Source organism: Schistocerca cancellata, chromosome 1, assembly GCF_023864275.1.
Source record: "Schistocerca cancellata isolate TAMUIC-IGC-003103 chromosome 1, iqSchCanc2.1, whole genome shotgun sequence".
In the NCBI taxonomy this organism is placed as follows: Eukaryota; Metazoa; Arthropoda; class Insecta; order Orthoptera; family Acrididae; genus Schistocerca; species Schistocerca cancellata.
The window spans coordinates 330,680,186-330,693,682 of record NC_064626.1 but is presented as its reverse complement, the minus strand read 5'-3'; the positions used below and the strand labels follow the sequence as shown (position 1 = coordinate 330,693,682).

The 13,497-nt window shown below is 43.8% G+C and overlaps 1 protein-coding gene across 1 annotated transcript in view; it reads right to left on the bottom strand.

Annotated features, from left to right (window-relative positions):
* The window catches only part of LOC126161302 (uncharacterized), an 83,616-nt gene that overhangs the window by 19,065 nt on the left and 51,054 nt on the right, over window positions 1-13,497 (bottom strand). The window contains exon 2 of the mRNA XM_049917053.1: window positions 11,649-11,927. Within this exon, the coding sequence (XP_049773010.1) occupies window positions 11,649-11,924 (276 nt within the window). The 5' untranslated portion in view covers window positions 11,925-11,927. The remainder of the gene's footprint in view (window positions 1-11,648; window positions 11,928-13,497) is intronic.

The following is a 13,497-nucleotide window of genomic DNA, read 5'->3' as shown; positions in this document are numbered from 1 at the left end:
GTTCCGGTTTTTCCACACTCCATGTTTCACTACCATCCGATACTGTACTCCAAACGTAAATTCCCAGAAATTTCTTCCTCAAATTAAGGCCTATGTTTGGTGCGAGAACACTTTTCTTGGCCGGGAATGCCCTTTTTGCCAGTATTACTTTGCCTTTGATATCCTCCTTGCTCCGTCCGACACTGGTTATTTTGCTGCCTAGGTAGTAGAATTCCTTAACTTCATCTACTTTTATAATTGCGTAGGCTTCCGGGGCCAGTCAGTAAGCATAGATGTTTTCTGGGTATGATACCGCGTCAAATTGTTTAAAACTACTGCAGGAGAAAACGAACGTTTCAGCCACCGTTGTAGCGTCCTTCTTCACGGTCTACTGGTACGTTATAGCTACGCAACGTCCCTTATATTTTGTTATTACTGTTCACTGCGCATTTCATTACGTCATAATTTAAAAAAAAAGATAGTTCATTTCATTTGTCACTTACAGTATTCATGGATACCTTTGAAGCAACGGCCCTTGGTTCATCTCCTTTACACCCACGTTGCTGGTTCAGATACGTGTACAACAAAAAAATGTTCAAATGTGTGTGAAATCTTATGGGACTTAACTGCTAAGGTCATCAGTCCCTAAGCTTACACACTACATAACCTAAATTATCCTAAGGAGACACACACACACCCATGCCCGAGGGCGGACTCGAACCTCCGCCGGGACCAGCCACACAGTCCATGACTGCAGCGCCTAAGACCGCTCGGCTAATCCCGCGCGGCACGTGTACAACACTTCAGCTATATGGCCTCATGATGAAACGGAGCTACACAAGTTTCACGAATATTTGAGCAACATGCATGGGAAGATGCAGATCACGCTCCGAGTAGAGAATGGTGCAGTTCTATCTACAGACGTCGAAGTATACAGGATAACGGAGGTCACACTGGGTCACAGAGTATATAGCAGACCTTCACATACAGACAGGTATCTGCACGCTTAGTTCTCCCACCACACAGCGCAGAAGAACTCGGTCATCCGTTCTTTGGAAATCCGTGCGCATCGCCTAAATGATGCTCAAAACGTAATATCTGAGCTTAAAAGGCTACGCAAACGTTTCTAGCCAATGGTTAGAGCCATAAGGCGATCCACACAGCCTTGTCGACGAACACAGGTAAGCAAAATAAGGAAGAAATAAACTGCAGCCAGCAGTGCGCTTAGATTATGTAAAAGATGTTACTGACCGAATGGGCAAACACTTTCGCCGGGTTGGGGTGAGGCCTGTCTTCTATAGGGTCGCAGGATCCAGGACGTGCTAGGCTCCACTAAGGACAAGGTGGCTGTATTACACACTGCAGGCGTGTACAAGGTGGAATGAGAGTGTGGAGAGGCATACATCGGCGAGACTGGCAGGCCAATAGCAACGCGCATTCGGGAACACGAAGGCTATATTCGTCTAAGGCAACACAACAAATCTGCAGTGGCGGAACAACAGTAAGATTGCGGAAAAGAAATAAAATTCATCGAAGCCTGTGTGTTGGCCAAGCAGCCGGTTATGGCGAAACGCAAAATCGGAGAGGCCATCGAAACACCCTAAGAAAATGAACAGAGAGGATGGACTAAGGTTTGCCCAATTTGGATACCAGCAATCAGAGGCCAACAGACCGCACTGTCAACACGAGGCGCGAGCGCTACCGGCGAGTAAATGCCACCGCACGGCCGACGTCCAGCGCTTGGTAAACAGGGCCAACTTCTCATTCGCCGGTGACTACCAATCAGGTCACATAATACAAGAGCCAACAGAAAACAGAGGCTACACTCTCCCTCCACCGCACTAACCTATTAATATAAAGTTACCTCTCTTTTTAAAATTATGACGTAATGGCATATGCAGTGAACAGTGATAACAAAATATAAGGGACAACAAAATATAAGGGACAAAAAAATATAAGGGACACTGCATAGCTAGAACGCACCAGTAGGCCCAGAACAAGGCCGCCGAAACCGTGGCAGAAACGTTGGTTTTCTCCAGCAGTATTTTCAAACTGTATCACGCGGTACTATACCCAAAAAACTTTTATGTCGACTTTATCTACTTTGTGACCATCAATCCTGATGTTAAGTTCCTCGCCGTTCTCATTTCTGCTACCTCTCATTACTTTCGCCTTTTTCGATTTACTCTCAATCCATATTTTGTACGCATTAGACCATTCCACTCAGATCATGTAATTCTTCTTCACACTCACTCAAGGTATTAACGTCATCAGCTAATCGTACTATTGATATCCTCCCACTTAGAATTTTAATTCCTGTCCTGAACTTTTTTTTTTATTTTCATGATTGCTTCTTGAATTCACAGATTGAACAGTAAGGGTACAAGACTACATCCCTGTCTTACATCCTTTTTAATCCGAGCACTTTGTTCTTTGTCAACCACTTTAATTATCCCCTCTAGGCTCTTTTACATATTACACGTTACAAGAGCCAAAGAAACTGGTACAAATACCTAATATCATTAATGGCCCCCGCGAGCATGACGTGGCGTGGACACGACTAATGTCTGAGGTAGTGCTGGAGAGAGCTTATACCATGAATCCTGCAGGACTGTCCATAAATCCTTAAGAGTACGAGGGGGTGGGTATATCTTCTGAACAGAATGTTGCAAGGCATCCCAGATATGCTCAATGAAGTTCACGTCTGGGGAGTTAGATGGCCAGCGCAAGAGTTTAAACTTAGAAAAGTGTTCCTGGAGCCACTCTGTAGCAATTCTGGACGTATGGGTGTCACGTTGTCCTGTTGGAATTTCTCAAGTCTATCAGACCGCACAATGGACATTAATGGGTACAAGTGATCAGACTGGAGTTGCAGGTGATCAGACAGGATTCTTACGTACGTGTCACCTGTCAGTCGTATCTAGACGTATCAGGGGACCCCTATCACTCCAACTGCATACCCTCCACACCATTACAGAGCCTCCAACAGCTTGAACATTCCCCTGCTGACATGCAGGGCCCATGGACTCATTGAGGTTGTCTCCATACCCGTAAACGGCCATGCGCTCGATACAATTTGAAGCGAGATTCGTCCGACCAGGCATCAACAGTCCAATGTCGGTATGGACGGGTCCAGGCGAGGCGTGAAGTTTTCTGTGGTGCAGTCATCATGAGTACACGAGTGGGCCTTGGGATCCGAAAGGCGATATTGATAATGTTTCGTTGAATGGTTCGCACGCTGACACTTGTTGATGGCTCAGAACTGAACCCTGGAGCAATCTGCAGCAGGGTTCCACCTCTGTCACATTGAAAGATTCTCTCCAGTCGTCGTTGGTCCCGTTTTTGCAGAATCTTTTTCCCGCCGCGGCAATGTCGGAGATTTGATGTTTTTCGAATCCTGATATTCACGGTACACTCGTGAAATGGTTGTACAGGAAAATCCCCACTTCATCATTACCTCGGAGATCCTGTGTCCCATCGCTCGTGCGCCGACTGTAATACCACGTTCAAACTCACTTATATCTTGATAACCTGCCACTGCAGAAGCAGTAACCGATCTAATAACTGCACCAGACACTTGTCTTATACAGGCGTTGCCGACCGCAGCGCCATATTCTGATTGTTTACATATCTCTGTATTTGAATACGCATGCCTATACCAGTTTCCTTGGCGCTTCAGTGTATTTCAAGGTCCCCAATTTTGATGTTAGGTTTCTGATTAACCCCATTTCTACCACTATACATTGCTTTCGTCAATTTTCGCTTGATTCTCTATCAGTGTTCTGCGAGCAGTATATTCAGTACGTCCTGTAATAATTCTTTCTCGCATACGTTGAGTGTAGCAATGTCACCAGCGAATCTCATCATCGATATCTTTTCATGCTTGATTTTAATCCCATCCTTGAAAATTTCTTTAATTTCCGACTTTGTTTCTTCGGTAGACTGAACTGTTGGGAACAAAAAATGCATCTCCGTGTTCCACGTTTTTTAATCAGTGCATTTCGTTCTCCGTTTTCCAGTCTTATTGTTCCTTCTTGATTCTTATACAAATCATATATTACCTGCCTCTTCCGGTAGCATACAATCACTTTTTCTGAGAATTTTGAACATGTTGCACTATTTTACACTGATGAACGATTTTTCTTGGTCGATACGTTATGTGCAGATATCTTCATTTTACTTGTCTTGCTTTCATTATCAGGCGCAATGCGCCTCTAGGGCCGTTACCTGTCATTCAGGCGTATTGAGCATCATGTAACAGAATCTCGATTTTATTTTCCATTCTTCTATACATTATTCTTGTAGACAAGTTCGATGCAAAAAAACATTACTATGACTATGCAGTACTCACTTTTATTTGCCACTGACGTCTTTGGAACTGAGTTGTTGATGTTTTTCCGTGTCTCATGGTATGTCTCCAGTCTCATAGATTCTACACACCAACTTCAATAGTCGTTTGGCTGCCACTCCCCATATGATTTTACAAATTTCGTAGGAACGTTGTCTATGGCTTCACCCTCATTTGACAGTATGTCTTCTAAAGCTCTGTTAAATTCTGGCTGTAACATTGACTCTCCTATGTCTTCCAAATCTACTTCCATTTCTTCTATTATCACGTTATCAGACATATCCTGGCCCTCACAGATGCGTTCAGAGTATTCTTGCCGTCTGTCCGTTCTATGTTGAAAGTTTAGCAACGGAACTCCTCCTGCACGCTTAATATTTATAACTTTGCCTTTAATTTCACTAAAGTTTTTTTTATTTTTCTCAGTGCCGAATCTGCCTTACCGACCACCATTATTGTTTGATTTTTTCACGTTCTACCTGCAACCATTTCATCTTAGCTTCCACGCACTTTACGATCGTTTCAATCGTAAGTTGCATACATCTCTGTGTTCCTGTCTTCTCCCGAGCGTTTTTGTACCTCCTGCATTCGTTGGTCAGTCGGTATATTTCTTCTGTTACCCAACGCTTCTAAGCAGTTACCTGCCTTGGACATACATTTGGCAGTCCAGCATCTGTGGCAGCTGTTTTGATAGATGTCTATTCCTCTTCAACGGAACTGCATCCTGTCGTATTATTTTCGCATTACCTGAATCCTCAGAAAATTTCAAATGCATATCGTCATTCCTCATTATACTACCTCTGTCTGCGTAAATTTTGCCTGGCGATTGTCTTAAGATTCGTCCGTCTCTAGGTCATAATAAATTATGATCAGGATCTAGATTTGCTCCTGTGTTTGAATTACAATACATATCTGATATCAGAATACCTGGGCCACCATCCGACTGGTATCTTCACGTGTCTCCACCCCTTTTTCAAGAATACCTCCTCCTTTTGTGGTTTTTGAACACTTCATTCACTGTTACTACCTGAAGTTTACTGTATAACTTCACTATCTCCATTCAGACACTGAGTTACTCATTCAGTACCGCTTAGACCGTTGGGCAACGAGGGTGGCACATTCTCCCGGGTGTCCCGCAGACACAGTTCTCCATCGGTACGGATAGCAGGTGGGTCATAGTTTCGGAGTGAAATGACGTGGCAACTGGAAACGTACTCCAAAGTTGAAGTATAAAATACAGTACAATTCTTGTATGTAAAACGTCTAACTTGCACATAGATTCACCTTCAAATTCTGGTGGTGTATGCACCAAATGCAATGTCGTGTCCATCCGTAGTGAAATCGTGCCAATAATTTTACCAAGGCAGCACAAATATGCATGATGCTAATCAGGAAGTCTAGATCTTGCACAATGCGGTTTACGTAGACTGATGAGCCAACAGATAATGACCACTGCCCATCGAGAAGGTGAATGCCCCCACGGTAAATTGTGGGCACGTGACTCAATAAAGAAAGAATGTAAGAGGAAGAGAGGCGAACGGGCAGCCATTATAGCGAAAATACCACTATTCACATTGGTATGCAGAATGTCTGAGTCTGGTGACATACCATCTGACTTTAGGAAAAAAATATCATCCACACAATTCCGAAGAGCGCAAGAGCTGACCAGTGCGAGAAATATCACACAATCAACTTAACAACAACATCCACGTTGCTTACGAGAATAATATACAGAAGAATGAGAAAGAAGATTGAGCGCGTGTTATATGATGATCAGTTTGGCTTTAGGAAAGGTAAAGACACCATAGAAGCACTTCTGACGTTGCGGTTGACAATGGAAGCACGACTAAAGAGAAATCAAAAAATGTTAATAGGATTTATCGAACTGTAAAAAGCGTTCGACAATGTGGAATGCTGTAAGATGTTCGAAATTCTGAAGAAAATAGGGGTAAGCTACAGGGAGATACTGGAAATATATGTTCAATATGTACAAGAGCCAAGAGGGAATAATAAGAGTGGACGACCATGAACGAAGTGCTCGGATTCAAAGGGTTGTAAGACAGGGATATAGTTTTTCGCCCCTACTGTTCAATCAGTACACGAAAGAAGCAATGATGGAAATAAAAAACGGTTCAGGAGTGGAATCAAAATTCTAGGTGAAAGAATTTGCTGATGACATTGCTATCCTGAGTGAAGGTGAAGAAGAATTACAGGATCTGCTGAACAGAATGAAAACTCTAATGAGTAGAGAAAACTGACTGATAATAAAGCGAAGAAAGTCATAAGAAGTAGCAAAAATGAGAACAGCGAGAAACTTAACATCAGGATTGGTGGTAACGAAGTAGATAAGTAGATGAAGTTTAGGAATTCTACTATCTAGGTAGCAAAAAAACAATGACGGACGTAGGAAGTAGGACATCAAAAGCAGAGTAACACCGGCAATAGGGCATTCCTGGCCAAGAAAATTCTACTAGTATCAAACATAGGCCTTGATTTGCGGCACAAACTTAAGAGAATGTACGTTTAGAGCACAGCATTGTATGTATGTAAAACGTGGACTGTAGGAAAACCAGAACTGAAGAGAATCGAAGGATTTAAAATGTGGTGCTACAGACAAATTTTGAAACTTAGGTGGATTGATAAGGTAAGGAATAATCGGTGAGGAAAGGAATATGTGTAAAAACTGACAAGGAGAACTTTTTAAAAGACATCATATTTACGCCAGTGACTGTAAAACTTTCTTTATTTCACGATTGCAATTTCGGCCCTAGAACATTATCAAGTGCAGATTTTTGTGGCTTTAGGACATGTCAATTTAAAATGAGCTTACACAATTATATGTCGTTGTCATTACTGTTAAAAACATTCGTGACCCTAAGTGTTACAGTCACTGGCGTAAATATTATGTCTTTTATAAAGATCTACATGACTGTGAATCCCAGGTATAAAAAGTTAATTGACAAGCAGAAGGTACGGAATGATAGGACAACTGTTCAGACATCAGCGACTCACTTCCATGGAACTGGTGAGAGCTGTAGAGGGAAAAACTGTAGAGGAAGACTGAAATTGGAATACATCCAACAAATAGTTCCGGATGTAGGTTGCAAGTGCTACTCTGAGATGAAGAGGTTGACACAGAAGAGAAATTCGAAGCGGGCAGCATCAAACCAGTAGAAAATTGGTGACTTCAAAGGTTACTGATGAACAGGGACCTCCAAATCATACAACCCCTATATGTTCTTGCGTTGACCCAACAACATCGTCAGTTATAATTGCGATGGGCACAGCATCACTAAGTTTCCGCCATGGGTCAACAGCAGCCTGTCGCCTGTCGAGTGAATCGCATCTATTGTTACACCAGGTCGATGGTTGGGACCTTACACGGCGTCATCCCGGCAAATGGTTACATGAAACATTGACAGGACCACAGATGCAGGTCGGTGAGGCAGAATGATGCTGGTACATTTAGTTGGTTTTCCACGAGACCTGCGGTGGTAATCGAAGGCATCACAAGAGCAATGAACTGCGTGAACATTATTGTGGATCACCTGCATCGCTTAAAGTCGCTCACTATGGCGATGACATATTCCTACAGGGTAACTGTTGGTGTTTCAAGATCAGAATCGTACTACAGTAGTTTTATGGGCATTACAGTGACCTCACATTCATGGCTTGGCCAGGAAATGGGCCCAATGTGTACTCTTTGGAACACACATCGGGCGTTAGCTGTATGCCCGTAAACCACCATCCCGTAATCTGAGGGAATTGCTTGATCTGTAAGTAGACATGTAGTGCCACATTCTTCTGAAATCCTGTCTAGGGCCTGTAGAATCCATGCCAAGCAGAATGTCTGTTGTGCTGTGTTTGAAAAGTCGAAGGACACGCTGTTGAATCAGGTGGTCATAATGTGTCGGCTCATTGGCGTATTTTCCGCAGTCTGAAAGAACATTAGAGCGAAAGAGATTTTTCAACGATGAAGTTTACACAGTGGTTCTCTAATAGCTCCATGACCAAGCAACGGATTACTATCACCGAGGAACTGCACCATTGATGGAACGCTCCGGCCGGAATTTACAGAGACTTGGCAACCAAGCTGAAAAATAATGCTACCTATGTATGTGTAGCATTTACAAGTGTAGGATTCAATAAAAGTTTCTTGACCTGACATACGAATACTTAACTCACTTTTGAATTCCCGTCGTATACCTGAATTATTGTTGTTGTTGTTGGTATCTTATCGATTCTGATCAGAATAGCCCAAAGTAACGCACTCTCTGACCTACCATTCTATTCAGGACGTCTTTCCAGCAATATACTATTTTTGGCTATTGTCTATATTGTCCTGTATTCGTCTGACCACAAATCCTTATCTTCTTTCCATTTCACGTTACTGAGTCTACTAAAAGACTGAAACTTACAGCCTCTCTTGTCAGATTTTTAGATTTCCTACCATATTCTTGATACACGACGCTCCAATTTGTAGGATTTTTTTTTCATTGATCTTTCAGATTTTTAGTTACGGTTGCCCTCCTTTGGCATTCCCTCCCAGAGATTCATATGGGTGACTAAACCAGAATTTCTTTTATCAGTGGAGGGAGCAGTATGAAATTTTTTACACTACAGGCCTTATTTTCTTGGACAGACATGGTATGTCTTTAATTCAGTGGTTTCCAATGCAGAAGGCCTTCTGCATCCTCATGCCATTGATAATTCCTAATTCCTCCGAATTTTAGGGGCAATTTCCCACACATAAGACAACAGTACATCCCATACCTCTGTCCACTCTTCCGCTCTCTTTGACAAGGCTGATCGTAGGACGAATTTGATTTCCAGTAACGGAATTCTTACGCTAACCTTGCTGATGATATTTACTCAAAATTTATGCAGTAGCTGGGATAGAACCTGGGAGGATAGAACCTGGACCCATCATAGTTTGATAAGTAGTGAAAGACGCTATCCTTAATCCACGAACTGCATCAACAGTTCTTTTTTATTTATTTATTTACTTATCTTTAATTGTATGACACTCCCAGGATGGTTAGTAAGGCCGCCAGGCGGCCTTAACGGGGCAAAGTTCATATGATTACAAATGTAAATATGCCCTTTTGTATAGAGGTCGTAAAGGGTTTTGTGAAGGACACACGTTCCAGATAGGTAGGTCCAAATGCAAGAGAAAACTTCCGCCAAGTCTTTTAGATGACGGATAGCGGTTAAGCGATTCATCTTCCACGTCGCGATTTTAGCTGTAACTAGCGAGTGCATAGGTTGTAGAACGTCAGCAGGAAGACCAACCTCTGCTGTCTCAAATGGTTCAAATGGCTCTGAGCACTACGCGACTTAACGTCTGAGATCATCAGTCGCCTAGAACTTAGAACTAATTAAACCTAACTAACCTAAGGACATCACACACATCCATGCCCGAGCGGATTCGAACCTGCGACCGTAGCGGTCGCTCGGTTCCAGACTGTAGCGCCCAGAACCGCACGGCCACTCCGGCCGGCCTTGCTGAGCTCGCAATTCTACTTTGCACAATGAATTATACACTACTGGCCATTAAAATTGCAACACCAAGAAGAAAAGCAGATAATAAAAGGGTATTCATTGGACAAATATATTATACTAGAACTGACATGTGATTACATTTTCACGCAATTTGGGTGCATAAATCCTGAGATATCAGTACCCAGAACAACCACCTCTGGCCGTAATAACGGTCTTGATACGCCTGGGCATTGAGTCAGACAGAGCTTGGATGGCGTATACAGGTACAGTTGCCCATGCAGCTTCAACACGATACCACAGTTCATCAAGAGTAGTGACTGGCGTATTGTGACGAACCAGTTGCTCGGCCACCATTGACCAGACGTTTTCAATTGGTGAGAGATCTGGAGAATGTGCTGGCCAGGGCAGCAGTCGAACATTTTCTGTATCCAGAAAGGCCCGTACAGGACCTGCAACATGCGGTCGTGCTTTATTAGGCTGAAATGTAGGGTTTCGTAGGGATCGAATGAAAGGTGGAGCCACTGGTCGTAACACAACCGAAATGTGACGTTCACTGTTCAAAGTGCCGTCAATGCGAACAAGAGGTGACCGAGACGTGTAACCAATGGCACCCCATACCATCACGCCGGGTGATACGCCAGTATGGCGATGACGAATACACGCTTCCAATGTGCGTTCACCGCGATGTCGCCAAACACGGATGCGACCATCGTGATGCTGTAAACAGAACCTGGATTCATTCGATAAAATGAAGTTTTGCCATTCGTGCAAACAGTTTCGTCGTTGAGTACGCGATCGCAGGCTCTCCTGTCTGTGATGCAGCATCAAGGGTAACCGCAGCCATGGTCTACGAGCTGATAGTCCATGCTGTTGCAAACGTCGTCGAACTGTTCTTGCAGGTGGTTGTTGTCTTGCAACCGTCCCCATCTGTTGATTCAGGGATCGAGAAGAGGCTGCACGATCCGTTACAGCCATGCGGATAAGATTCCTGTCATCTCGAGTGCTAGTGATACGAGACCATTGGGATCCAGCACGGCGTTCCGTATTACCCTCCTGAACCCACCGATTCCATAGCCTGGATCTCGACCAACGTGAGCAGCAATGTCGCGATACGATAAACCGCAATCGCGATACGTTACAATCCGAGCTTTATCAAAGTCGGAAACGTGATGGTACGCATTTCTCCTCCTTACACGAGGCATCACAACAACATTTCACCAGGCAACGCCGGTCAACTGCTGTTTGTGTATGAGAAATCGGCTGGAAACTTTCCTCATGTCAGCAAGCGCCGGCTTCTGGTGGCCGAGCGGTTCTAGGCGCTTCAGTCTGGAGCCGCGCGACCGCTACGGTCGCAGGTTCGAATCCTGCCTCGGGCATGGATGTGTGTGATGTCCTTAGGTTAGTTAGGTTTAAGTAGTTCTAAGTTCTAGGGGACTGATGACCTCAGCTGTTAAGTCCCATAGTGCTCAGAGCCATTTTTTTGTCAGCACGTTGTAGGTGTCGCCACCGGCGCCAACTTTGTGTGAATGCTCTGAAAAGCTAATCATTTGCATATCACAGCATCTTCATTCTGTCGGTTAAATTTCGCGTGTGTAGCACGTCATGTTCTTGGTGTAGAAATTTTAATGGCCAGTAGTGTAATTAAGAAGGAAACAACATTACACAGAAAGTCCGATTGTAATTACATTATTTGAGCTTAGTGGTACAGAGGTCAAAATATTCACAGAAGATATGGAAAGTAGTGAAGAACAAACGCGAATAACTAGAGGAATATGTAGTACGATAATTCAGACGCAGCCTTACTCTTACTAGGGCGGCGCACCTGCAGTTGTTTCTTCTTCTCGTGGACTTCGGGCGAGACGATGCCGTTGATGCACATGCCGACGGCCTCTCCGGTGCTGGTGTCCTCGGCGATCAGCGAGTGAGGTTCGTCGAGCGCCGAGAGGAACAGCAGCTGGTCCGTGGGCGGCCCCCTGGTGTTGCCCAGAGCCACGTTCATCGGCTCGTCCGGGTAGAAGGCGGTCCTCGCCAGCCGCTCCACACGGTCGCGGTCTGATGGCTGCGCGCGCACTATCCTAAAGCCCTCCGGCGTCTCCATGCTCTGCGGGTACACGGAATGGTAAGGCGCACGTAGTTCAACGGTCACAACACTAGTGAGCAATGCTGCTTCAGTTCCAGCGATACAGCTGACCTCGTACTGATTAGCTACTGCTTTCCTGATAAGATAGTGCTTGTTATGTGTAACTCTCAGCCAGCATGCGATGAGTACGATTTTATCGTGAAAATGGCATCTCCGTGCAAGGCCAGATTGTGCATGGACACGATAGAAAAGAAATGGCAATTTTACGGAGCGTTCATTAGAATATTAGGTTCATTAGAATATTAAGCCGTTCTTGGAGGGGAAAAGAGGTCGTCAGTTTAAAAATACAGTTGCGACATTTCACACCATTGTCCACAAAGAAGTTATGTTGGAAACACGCCCCAACTACTATGGTGCCAGTGAAGGACAGAGCTTGCAATTTTGATCGACGTTTTTCTAATGTAACCAAACACAACAAGTGATTTCCTCTAACCTCAACGCTCCTCCTGCACGTAACCTGCTGTCTTACACAGCCAGATGCAGCATTATAACATCAAGGGAACGGACAACTTCTTTCGATAAAACGGTCTTAGTTGGCACGTATGCCACAAGAAATTATAGCTGAGTAATAAATTAAAAATTCAGAGTTGTACTTGCCTATGTGGCATGTCCATCGCCTAGGTCACACGGATGTATAAAATGTACGTAAGAGCGAAAATTATTGTATGCGAACGGTGCCCCACGGCCAGTAAATAAAAAAGATGACGCTGACGAAAATGAGCTGACGATTGAAAAAAACCGCTCACTAACTGGCAGTTTCGATCATCACCTAACATAAAATGTCAAGTAAGTACTCACAGTATAACAAAGTACACCATATGAGGTTATGTTACAGTCTTAACCAATAAAAGAGCATAAAAAATCACAACTACAATAGTGATATGGAAACAGTCACTAACCATATCTCCCATTAAATATTATACCTATTATATTAGCCAGGATCAAATTATACAGGGTGTCCCAGCTATCTTGTCCACCCAAAATATCTCTGGAACAATAAATAACAGCTATTGGAAAACGACTTTCACCGGTATCAATGTACGGCTGGGGACCATGAATGTACATATTTGGAAACATTCTAAAACGAAAGCATATGTGTTTTTTAACACAAACTTATGTTTTTTTAAATGGACCTCCTATATTTTTTCCTCAGCAATCCATAGCGTGATACACAATGGCGTTGATTGCATCGCAATATTCCCATTACATCCCGAGATATTGAGACGCGAAGTTGACGCTTGAAACATCCGACATGCGCTGCTAACGCAGGTCCTGAGACTCAGGCGTGAACCCCATGCTGCCCGTAATCACGATGTGGTTGACATGCGTAATCACACCTCCATACTTATCAAGAGGTCCGAAACGAATAATACGGTCTGCTGCCATCAACTCTCATAAGCACATAATGGTTTCCCTCTTGCACGTTTTACGTATCTACGTACACAATATGAACCAGGCGATCGGTGTACACCCGTCAGGTTGTCTTATTTATCCTGCACACCCAAAATGAGGTTTATCTAATGCGTTATAT